This window comes from Phaseolus vulgaris, chromosome 7 (genome assembly GCF_000499845.2).
Source record: "Phaseolus vulgaris cultivar G19833 chromosome 7, P. vulgaris v2.0, whole genome shotgun sequence".
Taxonomy (NCBI): Eukaryota; Viridiplantae; Streptophyta; class Magnoliopsida; order Fabales; family Fabaceae; genus Phaseolus; species Phaseolus vulgaris.
The window spans coordinates 28,626,978-28,644,794 of record NC_023753.2 but is presented as its reverse complement, the minus strand read 5'-3'; the positions used below and the strand labels follow the sequence as shown (position 1 = coordinate 28,644,794).

General features: G+C 34.0%; 3 protein-coding genes across 9 annotated transcripts; 1 reads left to right on the top strand and 2 right to left on the bottom strand.

The window, feature by feature from the left end:
- Positions 1-1,208: 1,208 nt before the first annotated feature.
- Positions 1,209-1,619, bottom strand: LOC137829366 (uncharacterized). Its single transcript, XM_068636172.1, has one exon. It carries the CDS (start codon positions 1,617-1,619, stop codon positions 1,209-1,211), a length of 411 nt encoding a protein of 136 aa, XP_068492273.1.
- A 360-nt stretch (positions 1,620-1,979) lies between these two features.
- On the bottom strand, positions 1,980-4,194 carry LOC137829692 (protein WHAT'S THIS FACTOR 1 homolog, chloroplastic). The gene is made up of 2 exons (XM_068636574.1): positions 2,800-4,194; positions 1,980-2,426 (listed from the first exon to the last, which is right to left on the bottom strand). Exon 1 carries the CDS (start codon positions 4,037-4,039, stop codon positions 2,885-2,887), a length of 1,155 nt encoding a protein of 384 aa, XP_068492675.1. The 5' UTR covers positions 4,040-4,194; the 3' UTR covers positions 1,980-2,426; positions 2,800-2,884.
- A 5,737-nt stretch (positions 4,195-9,931) lies between these two features.
- On the top strand, positions 9,932-14,404 carry LOC137829690 (uncharacterized). 7 transcript variants are annotated; one of them, XM_068636573.1, is made up of 9 exons: positions 9,932-10,010; positions 10,525-10,588; positions 11,112-11,274; positions 11,375-12,159; positions 12,399-12,572; positions 12,658-12,774; positions 13,047-13,226; positions 13,476-13,522; positions 13,887-14,404. In XM_068636573.1, exons 2-9 carry the CDS (start codon positions 10,541-10,543, stop codon positions 14,215-14,217), a joined length of 1,845 nt encoding a protein of 614 aa, XP_068492674.1. In that variant the 5' UTR covers positions 9,932-10,010; positions 10,525-10,540; the 3' UTR covers positions 14,218-14,404. The 7 variants fall into 7 exon arrangements, with proteins under 7 accessions (XP_068492674.1, XP_068492669.1, XP_068492667.1 ...); XM_068636568.1 differs by having other exon boundaries at positions 9,961-10,199; positions 10,517-10,588; XM_068636566.1 differs by having other exon boundaries at positions 9,970-10,199.
- Positions 14,405-17,817: the final 3,413 nt, after the last annotated feature.

Genomic DNA, 17,817 nt, shown 5'->3' with positions numbered 1-17,817 from the left:
GTTCTAATGTTGATCATCGCAAGTCAACTACTAGGTATTGTAGTTACTTAGGTTCAACCTTGTCTTTTAGTCTTCCAACAAGTAGAAAGTGGTATCCCACAATAACACTGAGATATGAGTATTATTGTGACTCTTACTGAAATTAAATGGTTATCTTTTCTTCTCACATAAATTCGTGTTTCATCCTCTGTTCTAAAGATATACTTTGATAATTTGAGTCTTGTTTTGCTTACAACTAATCTCATTTTACACTCTAGGTTGAAATATTTTGAACTTGATTGAAACATTTTAAACTTGTCATTTACTTTGTTCGGGATAATGTTCAACAAAAACAAGTTTAGTCATCTTTTGTTATCAGGTTGCTAATTTACTTATTAAACCTATTTATGAGACCTCTTTCCTTATAATCATGATAAACTTATTGTTGCCATACTTTTTATTTTACTTTTCATGGATCAAAGTGAACATCGAATTTAGGATGTAACTGCCCAGCTAGGAACACTGTCATCGTAGAGTAAACACCATGTCATATAAGTATAATTTTGTAAGCACTTCACATTGTCTCTTTCACTCTCTGGCTAGACCTGCTACAAAGTTGTCTAAACAATGATTTATCCAATAGCCTCAAACTTTGGTTTAAAGCACTATCTAAATTTATACTAACCGTTTGGTTTATAGTGTGCCACGCTTAGGAAGATGGATCAGAGATTTCAAAAGGGTCGTGGCTTCTTCTGTTTTATTCTGTCCTTTCCAGTGTGAGGAAGGGTTAATATTGTTGTTCGGAATGTAAAAGTCTCTTTACAGATTTGTTTACAATAAGCAATACCTCCCTACAGTAAAGAAAAAGAGAAAGAACGATTCCTTTCTTCTACAGTTGCGTTTGATTTTGTCTGGGGAGGGAACTTTTCACGAGTTTAAATTTAAGACATGATCAGTAGTAATCAAACAATAGATCTACGTTTTTGTGAGCTGTTGGCAAATGTCCAATAGCCTTGTATCTTAGTAATATCTATCTTTATTAGAAAGGCAAATAGCAGTTCTTTTTGTGGCTCTTTATGAGAGTATTACAGTACACTTTGTTTCTAACACACGATGCACAGGGAACGAATCAGAGGCCATAACCATAAGTTCAACCCTTAAAACCGAAGACAAGATTTGATTCTTTTCCACTACTTAAATTTTCTGGCATCAAAACGTGAGTTTGTCAATTATATTGGCCCACCGCACGAGTAAGTGACGTTACACGATTCTCCAATCATGATTGAGTACTGATGCAAAGGTTTAGTAAGGAAGGGTGGCAGTCGAACTAGGACTTCACATACACATTGGGTGTCTATTTCCTTAGCCCACCGGCAACAGTTTTCTTGAAGAGTGTAGTGCTGATTACCCCTATGACCATGATTATCAGGGGATGGAGAGGGTGGAGGTGGTGGTGTTGCGGTGAGAGGCAACCTTGCACAAGCATAGCTTACTAATGCTAGTTGGGATAAACAAAGTGGATGAAGAGATGGTGATGTCAAAGGATGAATTGGTGGCGAAATTTGACTCTCCATCTTTGGCACAATTGCCAGAAATGTCATAGCAAGAGCTATTAAATTGAAAACCTTGACCCTCTTCATTTTGTATCTCTTCTCTCTATCTTCAGTTCAGTTAATAGGAACCCTTAAGTGTCTTAAGAATTAGAACTGCTTAAATACTTGCAGATTCATGAACTTGTTCCAAGTAGGTTGTTAATCAGATGAATCATGATTTTATAAAATGAAATTACCAAGAAGATGAGTGAAGATCCTGCTTGCTTAGTTACTATTTCTGTATTTCTCATCCATTTAGTGTGACGACTCTGTAGGTGACAACAAACTATTCTAAATGAGGGTTAGAATCACCAACCTTGTTCCTGAACAATGTTTAGAATAACTCATATCACAAAGGATGAGAAACGTGGGCAAAGGATGTATTAGATAATTCGCAAATTACTAACATGCAGAAGTGGTGGACCTTTCTAGCTGAAGGTCATATAAATTAGAATTTTTTTAATGTGAGAAATATATCTAATCCAGTGCATGAGTGAAACTATTCCTTGGACTTGAACCCGTAACCTACAAGCCACAAGGCAACAACTTTACCATTGCGTAACATGCATGATTGCTTAACAAATTTCATTTCTGTACGCTTTCCTCATGTGTTCCTTGAAACATGAAAAGATACTTCATTGCCGCTCTAAGCTAATTTGGTAACAGAATTTGATCATCATCCAACAATGCAACTTATTCTTTCCATCCTTAGCACATATATAATGTATTTTTTTCTCTTTGAAGGAACCTCCATAGGAAATACTGTGTTTTCCACATCTTGTTGCATCCAACTGATGTACTGCAGGTTTGATCTGATGCCAGAAGCACTATTTGGAGCACTGTGTTGGTAAATTCCTAAATTTTAAAGCACACTGAATTTAGATTAATTCACAACCTCCATCTACCAAGTCTAACATAGATATCATGCATCTCAAAGATTGATAAAGTTGATTGTTAAATAGGCCAAACACTCATCTTCCAACATTTTTAAGTTGAAATCAAAATATTTCAAGGAATATAATGTACACTCTGATTTCTGATATTATGTTAACTGAGAACCAACATCACAAGTAAAAGGGACATTATTTAAAGGGAAAAATGATCTATAGACATATTACTAAGCCAAAAACTGGTAACCGAAGCATCTTTCAATAAAAGAGTCATAAGAGGTAGCCATTAAATTTTTCTACAACAATTCATGCACCTTAAGACTAACTAACAATCATACCAAGTGAGAAGGCTTGTACCAGCCAGCAACGGTCCTCACAAAAATCTTCAAAAATTGAAAGCTCTTCATATCAACACATATACTTTCAATCACCAACTTTCGAGGCCAATAACTGCATACCTTCCTTAATCTTTTCTTGCTTCAACCTCAATTGCTCCTCTCTCTGCCGCCACCCTTCCTGCAACAACTCAACAAATTTGTCTTTTATCCGAAGCAACGGATCACGGTCAACCAACTCCTCACCTCTGTATGCTTCTCTCAACAATGCCGTTTCAATCCCACCTTTCAAGGACAAATAGAATATCCCCGAATGCCGGGTAAAAGTGCTGGAAAAAGCATTGGAAAACCTATACTCATCGCAAAACTTTCCAAGGATCGGGATAGGAATCCTCTTATACAAGGAAAGAGAAAGCAGTTCATGGAACACTCCAACGGATCTCTTCTCCATCTCTCTGGAAGCCTGGTCCAAATGGGACACATCCTCATAAGGGGATACATAATCAAGCTCCATCCAATCCCTAACCCACTCCCTCATCTCCTTCTTCATCACAAACCCTGGCGGAAGCTGCACATTGAAACTTGGCCTGACCCTAATCCCCATACGCTCACTCTCCTCCTCAGCCCTTTTCTCAATAACAGATTTTGCAAACTCGGGGTTCCAATCAACCAATTCAAGAAACGATTTCCCCTCCCCAGGAGACCCAGTTAACCTGAAATATTGCGGATACCGAGGAACCAAATCAACCAAAAAATCATTAGGGAACCCGAACTCCCTCTTCACGTGAAGCAACTTATCAGCACTAAGAAACTTGCTCTTGGACATCATTAACAGTTTACACAACTTGGAGACAATGAAGGGTTCGTTCTCGGAGAAAATCCGTTGCTCTTCCTGGAGAAAACGATGAAGGCGGTCGGTGGGGCGGATGAAGCGGACCGGTTCGGTTTTGGGTTTGATGCGGTCATAGTAGACATCGAACAAGCCGGGGTTTTGGTTGATAAAGGTTTCGGCTTTGACCTTTAGGCGCATCCTTTCGCGGCGCTTCTCGAGGTAGCGTAGAGAAATTACTTGGCCTGGTTCGTTGAGGACTTCTTTGACGACGCGGGCACATTGCTTGTAACGCTTGTCGTGCTCTATGGCTCGGTCCAGTGCTGGGTCCTTGCGCCACACTACTTTGAGACTTGATATACATCTTGTGTTGTTATGGTAGATAACAGTGCGGGTTTTGGTTTTGCAGAACATACCTTGAACTTCAACCAGCCGCACAGGCACAGTCAGAAGCACCACACTGCTATGTGATGAGAGCAATGCTGGAACTTGCGACTGTTGCAAATTGACACACCAAACTAGGGCCTGTTTACAGTAATGGTGTTTATGCCACTATTCACACCACTTTTTGCTTCTTCTCACTCCTATAAATTTTATTAAAGGCTTTTGATATATTGTTTTACCACCTCTACACTACAATTACAATAAATATTAATATTTATAATAATAATAAAAAATTAATAAAAGTATAAGCAAAATGTAAAATGTCAAAAAATAATTAAAATTAAAATTAAAAAAAATTAAAATTTCTATAAATAATTACATATTAATATTTATTGAATTGTAGATAAAGCACGACTCTCAAATAAACATTTTTGTTTTATTAAATAAGAAAATGTTTACAAGAAAATTGTACTATTTAATCACCACATAATTTTTTATAACAATTTTTTGCTATAAATTTTTTTAAAGCAGTTTTATATTGTTATAAATTGTTGACTGTTGTTAGTGTCAGTGGCTAAAGATTAATTATGCATGTGTAAGAACTAAAGCTTAAAATTTGTTCAAAAGAAAGATTATATAAGACCAAATGAATACTATAACCTTTTTTTTACTATTTACTATAAATCTAGTCCAATAGGGGTTTTATTATTTTTTATATATAAATTCCATATATCAGCCATAATAATGATGATTGGTTTTTACAATTTGCTATAAATCTAGTCCAGGGGTTTTATTATTTTTTATATATAAAATCCATATATCAGCCATAATAATGATGATTGGTCTTGACTTAATCATTCTTTTAAATGCATTTAAATGAGGATCATAATGAGAATATGAATCCTATGCATTTGTTATGGTTTATAACTAGGCATATTTTATGATTAAACTTTCCATATTGCCCAGAAAATGGGTGCAACTAGGTTTTTCTTTTGATTTTCTTCATTTTACATTATTTTTTTTTCTATGAATATATATACTTATTAAGTTGTTAAATGAAATGTGGTTCTTTAAAGAATGAAATCTTGAGATAGTTCAGTGATGTGAAACATGGTAGAAAATGTGTGGTAATCTATACTTCTTCACAATAGAACTTGATACAGGACCCAATTAGTCCATAAATTATAAATTTGGGCTTGGTTACAAATTTTAGTTTTTTGAAACCTTGTGAGCAACTCCATTTATAAATAGGATTTTCATTGTGTTGATTCCTGCGATAAAAAATGTACTTCAAATTTGATTTTAATGACATAGATTTGAGTTTTGGAGCATGTATTATTCCAGAACACCTTATACTATGTATTCAAGAAAAAAACGTAAGCATACTTAGTTTCAAAGGTGAAGTTTGTATGTTAGAATATATGACCTTAAACAAGAGGGGAGGGGAGGGTGAATTGTTTAAAAGGGATTTTTTAAAACTTTTTCAGGTTTAATGAAATTCTTTGTATAAATCCATAACAGGAATCAAGTTAGCCAATAACTCAAGCAGTTATACAACAATACACAGAAAAACAATTGGTTGTTTATATCAGTTAAGCTTAAAACATAATTTAAATGAGTTCAGGGTAAGAGAGAATAACACAAATAGTTTGTACTGGTTCACTCTTAAGTCAAGAGCTACATCCAGTCCCCAGAAAACCATTGGGTAATCCACTAAGCAATCAAACCAGATTACAAAACACAAATCACCAAAGTAGTGACATTGAAGCCTTCAAGAAACACACTACCTTTGGCAAACCACACCAAGAGTATTGATCTTGAACACCTCAAGAACACACAACACTCCTTGACAACACAACACCAGAAATACAGTAGGTTTAGAAAGGATTACACCTGATCACAGTACAATCTGAATTGAATACAATTGCAATCTTATTCCACTCTCACTTGAAAATCCAAAGCTTGAAGTGAATCTTGAAATCATAGAATCAAATCTGTCAAACTGAATTTCTCAAAAATGTTTCTTACTCGTTTGAAAACATAAACAAACCATTTATATTTTCCAAATATTGGTCAAAGTATTTAATGAAGGAGCGTATTCAATTAGAAAACATTTAAAACAGATTCACCATTCAAAACTGAATTCTGTTAGGATTTTCAAAGAAACAATCGGTTGAAACCACGAAACAACCGATTGTTTTGGTTTGACAGTTAAGTCAACCAAACCAAAACAGTTTCAACCTTTTTCAAAACTCCTAGGAGTAAAACAACCGGTTGATTTGACAAAACAACAGGTTGTTTTTCACTTAGTTGGAAAAACGCTTGATTTCGAAAAGGTTTTAATTCACATTAGTTTTAGATTCAACAAATGAGTGAATCACACTTTAATCTACCCAGATCCCACCCAAACATAGCAACAACACTAGTCTTTCATCAAACACCTTAGATTTGGATTTTTCAAAGCACTTGATCACACTTGATCAACATTGTATTCTATTACATGCTTAGTAATATCTATATTGTATTTTGAACAGTAATACATATAGTTTTTTTCATGATGAAAAACAGGTAGCCACTTTATGATTTGTTACAAGAGAAATATGGTAACTGATATTTGAAGTGTGTTTTTGTGTAAATTGTGTACTTTATTCTTTTGTTTTGAAATTTAAAGAACCACATTTACTATGGTGTCTGATTTTTGTTTTCATTGTGCAGGGTGCATGGTATGATGTCCATGATGTAATCTTATTTTGTTTTTTTTTTATACTTGTATAACAAATTTAATATAGATGTAGTTCTTTTTAGACTAAGAGGAAATGAATACTTGACAAGTGTAAGTTGAAAAAAAAAAGAATAGAAGACTAACATCATATTGTAATTACAAAATTTGGGGAACATTTTATTCATACTTAAGCATTTGTTAAGTTTATTTTTGGAATGTATTTGCTTTTTGGTGTTGTAAATCGATAATGATATTTGTTTACTTCACTATTGTTCGTGTTCAAATTTTATTCATATAACAATGTTTAAGCAATGATTCATCATTTTTCATATTTTTTTTATTTATGACATGTTTTTAATTATATTGCACATAATCCACCACCAATGAGATGAAAATTGTAAATAAACACCACTCGAAGGCAGATCATCTCTTTCTTTGTCGTGCTTGATCCTGAGGGTCACCTAGGTGGAGCGTATGAATGTGAGTTGGGGGAAACCATGTAGTGGTGGTGATAGGAGACCTTGTAGTTTAAGTGGTGACCTAAGTGTGTACAAATGGTGACCCATGACAAGGTTTTTGCATGGTCATGTGTTTCATGTTGGTTATTGGGATTCAATAATTGGCAGTGTATGATGTGTGTCAAGGCACCTAGGTGGAGCGTATGAATGTGAATTGGGTGAGGGAAACCATGTAGTGGTGGTGATAGGAGACCTTGTAGTGTAAGTGGTGATCTAAGTGTGTATAAGTGGTGACCCGTGACAAGGTTTCTACATGGTCATGTGTTTCATGTTGGTTATTGGGATTCAATAATTGGCAATGCATGATGTGATTCAAGGACCAACTGGTAATGTGCAAGTCGTTATTCTAACACCACTTACCTCGACTCACCACATTTCAACCCTCACAACACCAAAACACCACATCTAAACATTCACTTGGATGGTTCATGACAGTGAACAAAGTTGTTCATAAGTCACCACCAAAAAACGAATGGGTCACCACTTAGCTTGACATACCACATTTTAAGTTACCCTTAGAATATTCAATTGTCAAACCTCCAATGAGCTTACTAGGCTCCCATCTCAACCCTCACAACACAAAAAACACAAGATGCAAACATTCACTTTAATGATTACATGACAGTGCATAAAGTTATTCATAGGTCACCACATAACAAAGAATGGGTCACCACTTACCTCCACACACCACATTTTAGGTACCCTTACAATATCCAATTGCCTAACCTCTAATGAGCTCACTGGACTCCCATCTCAACCCTCACAACACCAAAAAATGACATGCAAACATTCACTTAGATGGTTACATCATAGTGCACAAAGTGCTTTATAGGTCACCACATAAAAAGAAAGGGGTCACTACTTAGCTAGACATACCACATTTCAAGCTACCCTTAGAATAATCAATTGTCTAACCTTCAATGAGCTCATTGGACTCCCTTTTGAACCCTCACAACACCAAAAAAAGACATGCAAACATTCATTTGTAAGACAACATGATAGTGCACAAAGTGCTTCATAGGTCACCTTATAAAAATGAATGGGTCACCACTTGCCCATGTTAGTGTGACTAATTGAGTACATTAACATTCACATTAAAATCTATCACCAGTAACTCAGAAGACACACAAAAAGTTCAAAACCAGTCCCAAAATCGTAGAGCACAAAACCCTAAACAATAAAATCCAAACTAATTCAAACTCCAAAACTCAAAAAGCACAACACCAAACAAACAAATGAAATAACACTACACTGAAAGCTAAAAAATGGAAATCAAACCAAAAGCAAAACAATAAAACAAATAACCCCAAAGCAAACAAACCAAGAAAACATACCTCAATCCAAATCGCACTCCCAATCCAAAACCCTAAACCCCTCAAAATGGCAACACACCTCTCCTATACTTCCTTCTCCCTTCAAAATGGTAACGCACCTCGCCTAAAATTGTAATAAGGAATGTACTGGAATTTGAATCCTCTCTCCAACTCACACTCCAACACTGCTCCAAATGTAGAGGAACCCCCAATTTAAATTCTCTCCAATTCACGTTGCAACAATGTTCCAAATGTATAAGAAGCCTCAATATTACGGTCATATTGAATTCTAAATTTTAAATTTGTCCACAATAAAATATGAGTACCACACTATAATAAAAAAATATTTGTTACGCCATATCAACAGTTGTATCCTGATGCAACAATATTGTGGTTGTCTAAATATCAGTACTCTATTAAATACCTGTTAAAAAGTACTCCACCAACAATTTATAAACAATAGATTTATTGGTATTTTTATATGACATTTAACTTTGATATTTTTATTGAATATGGAATTTAAACTCTAGGAAGGTAGGTATTAAGCTTTTTGGTATTTATCAAAGTCTCAATTTAGTTAGGTTATGGAAAAAATTAAACTCACAAAGACTTTTTTATTTTCCAAAAGGGGTAATCATAATCTATGTAGGACTACAATAGAAAAGATCTCGCAATAATCATGGGAATGTTAATTTCCAAGAAACTTCCATAGAAGGAAAGTACACAACTAATAGTTTAAAAATAAAATATTCAAGGTCTATCATCATCTTTGAGAATTCTCTTATTAATATTTATTATATTTTACTTGCAGTTTTAATTGATGGTATTTCTATTACTTCTTTAGATCCTCGCCATGTTAAACTTTTACTTATCTTAATGTATAGAAAATATTAATTATTAAAAGTCAAGTATATAAATAAATACAAATAAAATGAAAATTTGAAAGAATGGATATAATATTGAATGTTAAATATATAATATTAGGATACCATATTCGGTATAATAGTTTTTGTAAATAAATAAAAGAAATACTAAATCTTTAATAAGTATGAGATGATAATGGACAAGATAGAGAGGAGATAAATTAAACTTGGATAATTTGATGGAAAAAAATACAAAAAGTTTGGATTGTGTTGTATAAGAGGAAGGGTATAATGAGTATTATACTATTCAAATATTTTATTTCTTGTTAATTTATTTAAGTTGTATAATTTTAAAATTTTATTATTATTCATCTGCTTTTGTTACATCAAACAATAAAATATTTATTTGTTTCATGTTATAATATTTTTATTTTTATTCTCTTTATTTCTATTTTCAGACTAAATAAATATATAAATAATGAAATTTGGGTGTTTGGATTTGGATTTGGCCCTATTCTTTTGCATTTGATCTGAAAAACCCTTCATTTGGATGAAATTGACAATAATATCCAATAACTTAGCTTGGTGAGTTTTCATATTTCCAGAAAATAGGAAATTGCGTAATTTAGGTATGCTCCCCAATTCAATTCTACTTTCACACTGGACTGGTCAAGATCACTCATCTCTTCTCCCTCTTCTTCTCTTCCATCCTCAATTCTTCTCTCTCTTTCTATTTTTTCTCTTCCCAATTATCTTAACCCTATTCAAAATAAGGTATCTTGATGAAGCTTTTATTTTTATTTTTCGTATCGTGAGTGACAGGGTTTTTTCACTTTTAGCATTAGCAAGCCATTTTTGCTTGCCAAAGGGTTTAGCAAAAATAATGAAAAGCGGTGTGGGGGAGACGGAAGAAAGAGCCTTTAATTTTGCATATTCAAACAGCTGGCTTGGGGTTATTTGATGTCGTTTTTAGCACGAAATCTATTCATAATTTATGAACCCTAATTTCATTGCTTTGAGGTTTTAACCGTTTACGTGTTTTTTACTTTTACATAATTAAAATATTAATATTAAAAAAATCTCTTTTTTAGTTTTGCAGATTGTCCATCTTGATCATGGGTTTCAATTCTGTTTATAGAAGCTTGCAGGAGTTATTTCCGCAGGTACAATTATTTACTTTTTTCCCCAAAAGTGTTATTGCACATTAATACATTGTTATTTTGTTTGAAGTATAACTATTAGTTGCTTTGTGATCTAGTAGTGTTTTTTGGATTATAGTTCTGATTTGTGAAGTTGATTTGGAATTCCAATATTATACTAATAAAATAAAAATAAAGATTATTGGACTCTGTAGTTGAGCATTAAGTGCATGAACATGTATAATTTGAATGAATAGATATTGTTTCGATTGTTGCTATTAGTTTCTCTGTTTTTGGTATGGGAGACTGGATAGTGGTTGTATTTCGTACCAGTATTAAAAGTACAAATTATATTCAACTGTTAAGAAATTCCTTGTGGTAGTTGACATATGCTTGAGAATGAACTTACTGGTGCCAAGAATTATATAAATCATCAAACATTCTGTAATCTCAAGTATTTATATAGATGTACTAATCTGGGAATGTGTCTAACTTGTTATCCATACTAAGTCCCGACTGAAGTTGTTTATCAATTTTCTCCGAACAGGTTGATGGCAGGTTACTGAGAGCTGTGGCTATTGAACACCCAAAGGATGCTGATCTCGCTGCTGGAATTGTTCTTTCGGAAGTCATCCCGTTCATGTCCAAAAAATTACCCCATGCAACTCTTCCCCAGGACAATGCCCATTGGGCTACACTAAATGTTGAAGGTGGAGTTGCTTCTTTTGTACATTCATTTCTATATCACTGCACCTTGTTTGCATTGATCCGGTTTACTAATATATCTCTTCCGACATGTTTAAAATGTAGCTGAAAGTGAGGAGGAAGGCAGTAGTTTGAGGCACCGTCAGCTTGTTCAAGACATAGATGTGGGGCCTTCTTCTGCTCCACATTCTATATATACCAAAACAGCTGATTATTCTTTGGTACCAGATTTGAATGAAGCTCTGGACAAGTCTACATTGTTGAATGTCAGTAATTCAAATGATGTTACTGAAAAGTTTCTTGGAATGGATGATATGAAGGAGCTAGATGTTTTTCAGAATTTTGAAGATAACTTCACTGAAGAGATCTCAAACAAGATTGCTTTGGAGACATCAAATGGATTTAGTCAGGAAGATAATGAAATTTTTTATCAGAGACGACGTCATGTTGATGTTGAGTCTGAAAACTTTATTTCTTCTGGTATATGTCAAGAGATGGAACCTGAGCATAATTACCATATCAAGGAGGCTACTTCCACTAAAAACAATGGAAATGGGACTGGAAACCATTTAAATGAGGAGTGGGTAGATTTTGTAGGTGCTTCAGCTGATGATTATAATGCCACTACAAGTCACATACTGGAGGATTCTGAAGCGAACTTGATTGAGTTAAAAAGTTCTGAGGCTCAAGCAGTTTCCCTTGCCCAAGGGAATACACAAAATTCTATAGATAGTCTTCAATTAGAATTGGATGCTGGGTTTTCTAGTGTTGGTGACAAAACTAGTTATGTTGAAGATGATATTGGTGGGAAGAAGGAAGTTAGCCAATATAGTCAAGTATGCAGAATTGATCTGCTTGAGGAAATCATTGATGACGCCAAAAGTAACAAGGTATTAGTAGTCCTAGATTTCATTTTTGGATGTTAGGAATACTAGCTTTATAACAATATATCATATGTGACAGAGGTTATGGAGGCGACGTTAAAATCATTGTTGTTGTACTGAATGATTAAACAATAGAGTAGATATCATAGTGATGTATAAGCCTTGTTAATATAGAATGATATGCTTATAGTTTGGTGGTAACTTTAATACTTGTGACATCTTAAGATAATTTGACATTGATGCAGAAAACCTTGTTTTCATCAATGGAATCTCTTATCAACTTGATGAGGGATGTGGAACTTCAGGAGAAAGCTGCAGAGCAGGCCAGTATGGAAGCTGCTACTGGAGGGTCTAATATTCTAGCCATGGTAGAAGGATATAAAACAGTGCTGGAACAAGCTAAAGAAGCAAATGACATGGTTGTATCAAAGTCACAAAATCTTTTGCATTTATTGTTTTGTATGAGATGAGCAAAAAATATTTATTGTCAACTTGTTCTTGCAGCATGCAGGAGAAGTTTATGGAGAAAAAGCAATTCTGGCAACTGAACTGAAGGAACTTCAATCACGGTTACTCAGCTTGTCTGATGAACGGGATAAGTCTCTTGCAATTCTCGATGAGGTACTTTGCACTTTAGCTTTTTCTTAGAAATTTAATCATCATACCTTTGCTGCACATATTTCTGCATTTCAGAATACCTTGAACACCTTCCTAACTAGTGTAATAATCAGAGTCTTCTCTATTATAGCATAATAGCTAAGGAAGGCATGTGATTTAAAAAATTGGTTATGATGCAAAAATATTCCTCTGTGCAATTGGATTGCTTAACTAGACGATTAAGAAGTAAAATTGCTAGCATCTTATTTGGTTAATTTCTTTGTTCTGGCTTCCAGATGCGCCAAATTCTTGAAGCACGACTAGCTGCAGCAGAAGAATTGAGGAAAGCAGCTGAGAATGAAAAACTGGAAAAGGAGGAATCTGCACGAAAGGCTCTTGCTGAAGAGGAAAAATTGGTGGAGAAGGTACTACATGAATCAGGAAGACTACAGCAGGAGGCAGAAGAGAATTCGAAGGTTACTTGTCTTTCTCATCCTTCTGAACCAGTCCATTTATTCTACATGTAATATTTGGGACAAAGCTCCTATAAATGAGCTTGTTTTTAAAGTGAACCAGGGTTAATCTGCACTTAAATCTTGTGGTTTAAGATCATAATCCATCTTAAATTAAATTAAGGAATGGTACACCCTTATTTATTTTGGAGGCAAACTCAAGTTTTTCGTTGATATTTTATGATGTTTATTTCGACCTTTTAATCTCTGCAGTTACGGGAGTTCCTTATGGATCGAGGGCAGGTTGTTGATATGTTGCAGTAAGTTGTTTTTCAGTTTAAACATTGTTGCATTTTTCTGCCTGTTTCCGGTATTAATATTTTTTAATCCAATTCTCTTAGATGTTAATTATTAATTCCTTTTGAAAATTACTGTCGGTTCCAGATTATTAGATTATGACCAATACGTTATACTTTTAAATGGTCATTGTCGTACTAGAAGGCATTTTGTTTAACATCATTTCCCTGAAATTGTTGTTTCGATCTTTTACTAGGACTTGGAATATTTTTTCCTTTCTTCCCTCAACATGCATATCTGTGTATTATGTTATCAATTGACCGTTTGTAGTTGTAGTATTTTTGTACTTTCTAATCTAATATATTTACTTTTGATTTAACTTTGCAGAGGAGAAATTTCTGTTATTTGTCAGGATATTAGGCTCCTAAAAGAGAAATTTGATGCAAATCTTCCATTGAGTAGATCCTTCACCTCAAGCCAGACCACTTGCAAGTTAGCTTCATCAGGTACGTCCCACAAAACCATGGCATCTGACGTAGGTTCTGTGCATAGTGATTCATCTGAAAGAAGAAAGACAAGCCGGGTAACTTCAAGTGAAAGCCTTTCTTCCAAAAGTGGGCACGACGAGGAAAAATCCAAAGCTGATCACAATGCTCTTCTTGATGATGGATGGGATATTTTTGAGAAAGATGCAGAGCTGAATTCTGAAGTTTACTGACTGTTTGGTCTGCTGAGGGGGAAAAACACAGTAGTTCGTGCTATTGTTTATACAACAAAATAAACGTTAGAATCCATGGATGTCACTGATTAGTTGTGATCTGAATATTTTTGCTATATATATATATATATATATATATATTGTTATGCAATTTTTGTATATAAAAACGTCCTTGAGAATTACTTGATTTCTTCTGTCACCTGTAATGGTTATTGCTATATCTTTATGTTCATTTAATTACAGAGAGGGCTGTGCAGGCAAACTACATGAGCCCTGTGTTTGGATGTGTGGAAGAAAAAAAAGATATAGAAATTATGCAAGTTGATAAAAGAGAATAAAATTATATAAATTGAGTATTGAATTGTTTGATTGAAGAGAAATATTAAAGAAATTTGATTAATTGTTTTCTAGTAATTTGGTTTGATTATTTGAAAGGAAATAAATTAGTAAATTTATACTTTGGTAGAAGTTACAGAAGCCCAGGGGAGGAAATTGGACTCCCAAGGTGAAGCATTATTATCAAGTCTCATCAAGCTAAACATTTGAAGGATAAAAGGTAATTTGAAAACGAAGTTATGTGATTTTCACCATTTACTCAGCAAACAGATGAAACTCATAACTAACATTTTATTTCAATGTTTTTTTTCTTCTCCAAACCAATCACAGTATCAGAGTGTACATGAGTCAAATTCATCTAGAACGGTCAGTTTGGGTATATACACACGCAAGGGCTTCATTCAATAGACCAAAATTTTATAATTAAAACAGTGAAATTTAGGAGAAAAAAAATATAGATATCAAATTTATGAAATGATAAATAGTAAAGAATTTAAAAATTGCAATGAATCCAGTTTTTAACAAACTCCAACATTTGAAGCTAACAATTCATTGATTATATTATACATGTCCATTTGATTGTGCGGTGAAATGAAAAACAGAAAAAGACAGGAGGGAAGTAAATAATGTTCTCTTATTTTGCGCGTTAGGTTTTTCCACTACCAGTTCACGTGTCTCACCATAGAAAAGGTTTTCTTTTAAGAAACATTCTTGTTTTTCCAGCCTTTCTACTATTTGGCTCTTTACTACTTATGTCTTGTGTGCCATCATCTTCCATTCCATGACCAATTAATTTTGTATATATTTTATTGCAAACTAAAGTTATGGTTGCTACTGATATATGACAAAATCACTATGCTGCCCTTATCAACTGTTCTAGATTTTTAAATCACTAAGCTCAGTAACAACTAACACTTTACAAACAAATATTTAATATAAAAACCAAATAGTCTTACTAACTATACATTCTATAAGAATAAATAAGATTTAACTAGTATTTTAATATGGACATTATGCATAATAAATGTTTGTTTTTATGTAACTAAAATTTATAATAAGTTGATGCTTCTAAATATATAAATTATAATTAGAAATGTTATAATTTTAAACTGATAGTTTGCAAATAGAATTGGACAGAACTGTTTAATTATGTTGAGTTGAACATTTACCAGTATATAAATAGTTTTAATTAATTAATTAATAGTGTCAATGGTCTGTTAGAATGAAACACATTTTGGAATAAGAACCAACAAATTTGATTTCAAATTAGGGAGTAGTGATCCTTATTGAAAGAACTAGAAATTGGCACTAAACAAGTTAAATGTCCATCAAATCCATCTGGAATTGGAGTCCCATTTCAATTTAAAGAGAACACAACATTTCAGATTTATTCAATCCAGGAAAGATTAGTCAACATGAGGTTGTTTTCAGAAGTAACAGAACAGAAGAAATTACTATATCAATCAAGTTATTCTTGTGAGTAGAATTTTTTGTTGCAGACAAAGAGAGAAGTAATTTAGGATGAGATTTTCTACAACAGCAGGATCGTGAAGTGTGTCATCATGAATTGACAAAATGTAGTTATGGCCTCTTAAATAGGCCATATTATGAAGAAACTTCTGTAAATAAGTGTTGGTGAACTCTCTGAATAAGTCAACTAATCATTAATAATGGATTGGAACCTTTTACTCCAGAAAATTTAGCCTGGTTTGTATATGTTATTGTGTGTGTGATATCAAAAACACTTAAACATGAGACTGAGTTGTATCTTCATTTTGAATTATAAACAGGCTGGTTTGTAATTTACATGTTGAGAAGGAACTCCTGCTTCATATAGCCCCTTTAGTTACCTACTCTATCCCCTAAACTCTCCCCTTTTAACAATACAAGTCTCACTTCATCTCTTCACACTCAGTATGGTGTTCAGCAAAAATGGAAACCTAACTTCTACTTAAACATAGCTCTAGCTCTGCCATTTCTTCAACTTGTAGTGCCACCAAGATCAAACTTTGATGATATTTAATTTCACTCGTGCCAGCACAAGAGTAACACAGTGCATCTCCAGATTATGTAAAGTCGTGTCCTCTGCTGCCGAACTTGTTTGGAACACCTCTCCCATGATCGAATCTTTGAACCCCTAACTGAGAATACACTGGCTGCCATTTTTTCTCTACTTCAAATTTGATGCCAAGTTTTTCAGGACTTGATGAAAACCTGTGCTTGCTGTCTGAATACTGAAGGGGAAGACTGGACCAAATATATAGGGGAAGAATTTGAAGATATGAAGGAAGCAAATTTGCGGTGGATGATTTATGTTCTTCTGGCCTTTGATTGCAGCTTTGGGACATGTCCCACTATCCACCTAAGATGACAAAGTTACACCCATGAGCCTGTCTCCTTTGCCAAACACGCTTGAGAGGGACTACTCATCCACTATTACTGACCAAGGGTTAACCTTGTCGCCCCATTGTTAATGCCTATCTCTTTTGTAGGATGTGTCTGCATCTAATTTGCTACAATGTTTGTTATCTTCTGTTTTGTTTTATTTTCTTTTGCATATTTAAATAAGACATCAATGGAAACCCCTTGTATCTATAAAAAACAAATGGTGATAATGTAAAATAATGAAATACATTGGTTGTTGCAACTTGTCAGCAAATAAAGACATTCTTAATGACAGTTATAAATAGTAGGTCATAGGCCTAACCATTGTTAACCTGACTATTTATAGGTCAAATAAAATACTAAACCAGTCGGTGGATGAAGCATTGTAGTTCTAATCATGACTCAATAATAACGATGCTACAGTGTTTAAGTCCAAGTCATGGTTGACATGATTCATTGATCATCATGACAAAACCACTATTAATTATTCTGCTTCAACAAGCTGACTCATCTACACGATGCTTATACAATACGGACGACACTGTCTCTTGTCCCTTCTTTCTATGTTAGAATATTCCTTCTTCCCCTCAGAAGAGTTAAAATAACCTCAAATTCCATACCATGTTTTATGTACAGAAAATAACACTGTCATCACTCAGACTCTATAACCCGCAGTGAAAGACTAAAAGACACAAAAAAACTCTACCTTTTATTAGCATACCATCCACATTACCCTTCCCCCTGAAAAAAAAAGGTATAAAAAGGGAGATTTCACATAAATTTGTGGGGTGATAAGTAAATAGAATACACCTGGATACTACTAGTAATGCAGTTAATGTATTCCTCCTGGGTTTGATGTTGAATGCTCCTAAAATAGAA

Coding starts and splice junctions, on each gene's coding strand:
- LOC137829692 (XM_068636574.1), bottom strand. CDS start 4,039: ATGTTCTGCAAAACCAAAACCCGCACTGTTATCTACCATAACAACACA.
- LOC137829690 (XM_068636566.1), top strand. CDS start 10,057: ATGCTCCCCAATTCAATTCTACTTTCACACTGGACTGGTCAAGATCAC. Junction 10,200..10,524: donor TTAACCCTATTCAAAATAAG/GTATCTTGATGA, acceptor TTAGTTTTGCAG/ATTGTCCATCTTGATCATGG. Junction 13,523..13,886: donor CAGGTTGTTGATATGTTGCA/GTAAGTTGTTTT, acceptor TTAACTTTGCAG/AGGAGAAATTTCTGTTATTT.
- LOC137829366 (XM_068636172.1), bottom strand. CDS start 1,619: ATGAAGAGGGTCAAGGTTTTCAATTTAATAGCTCTTGCTATGACATTT.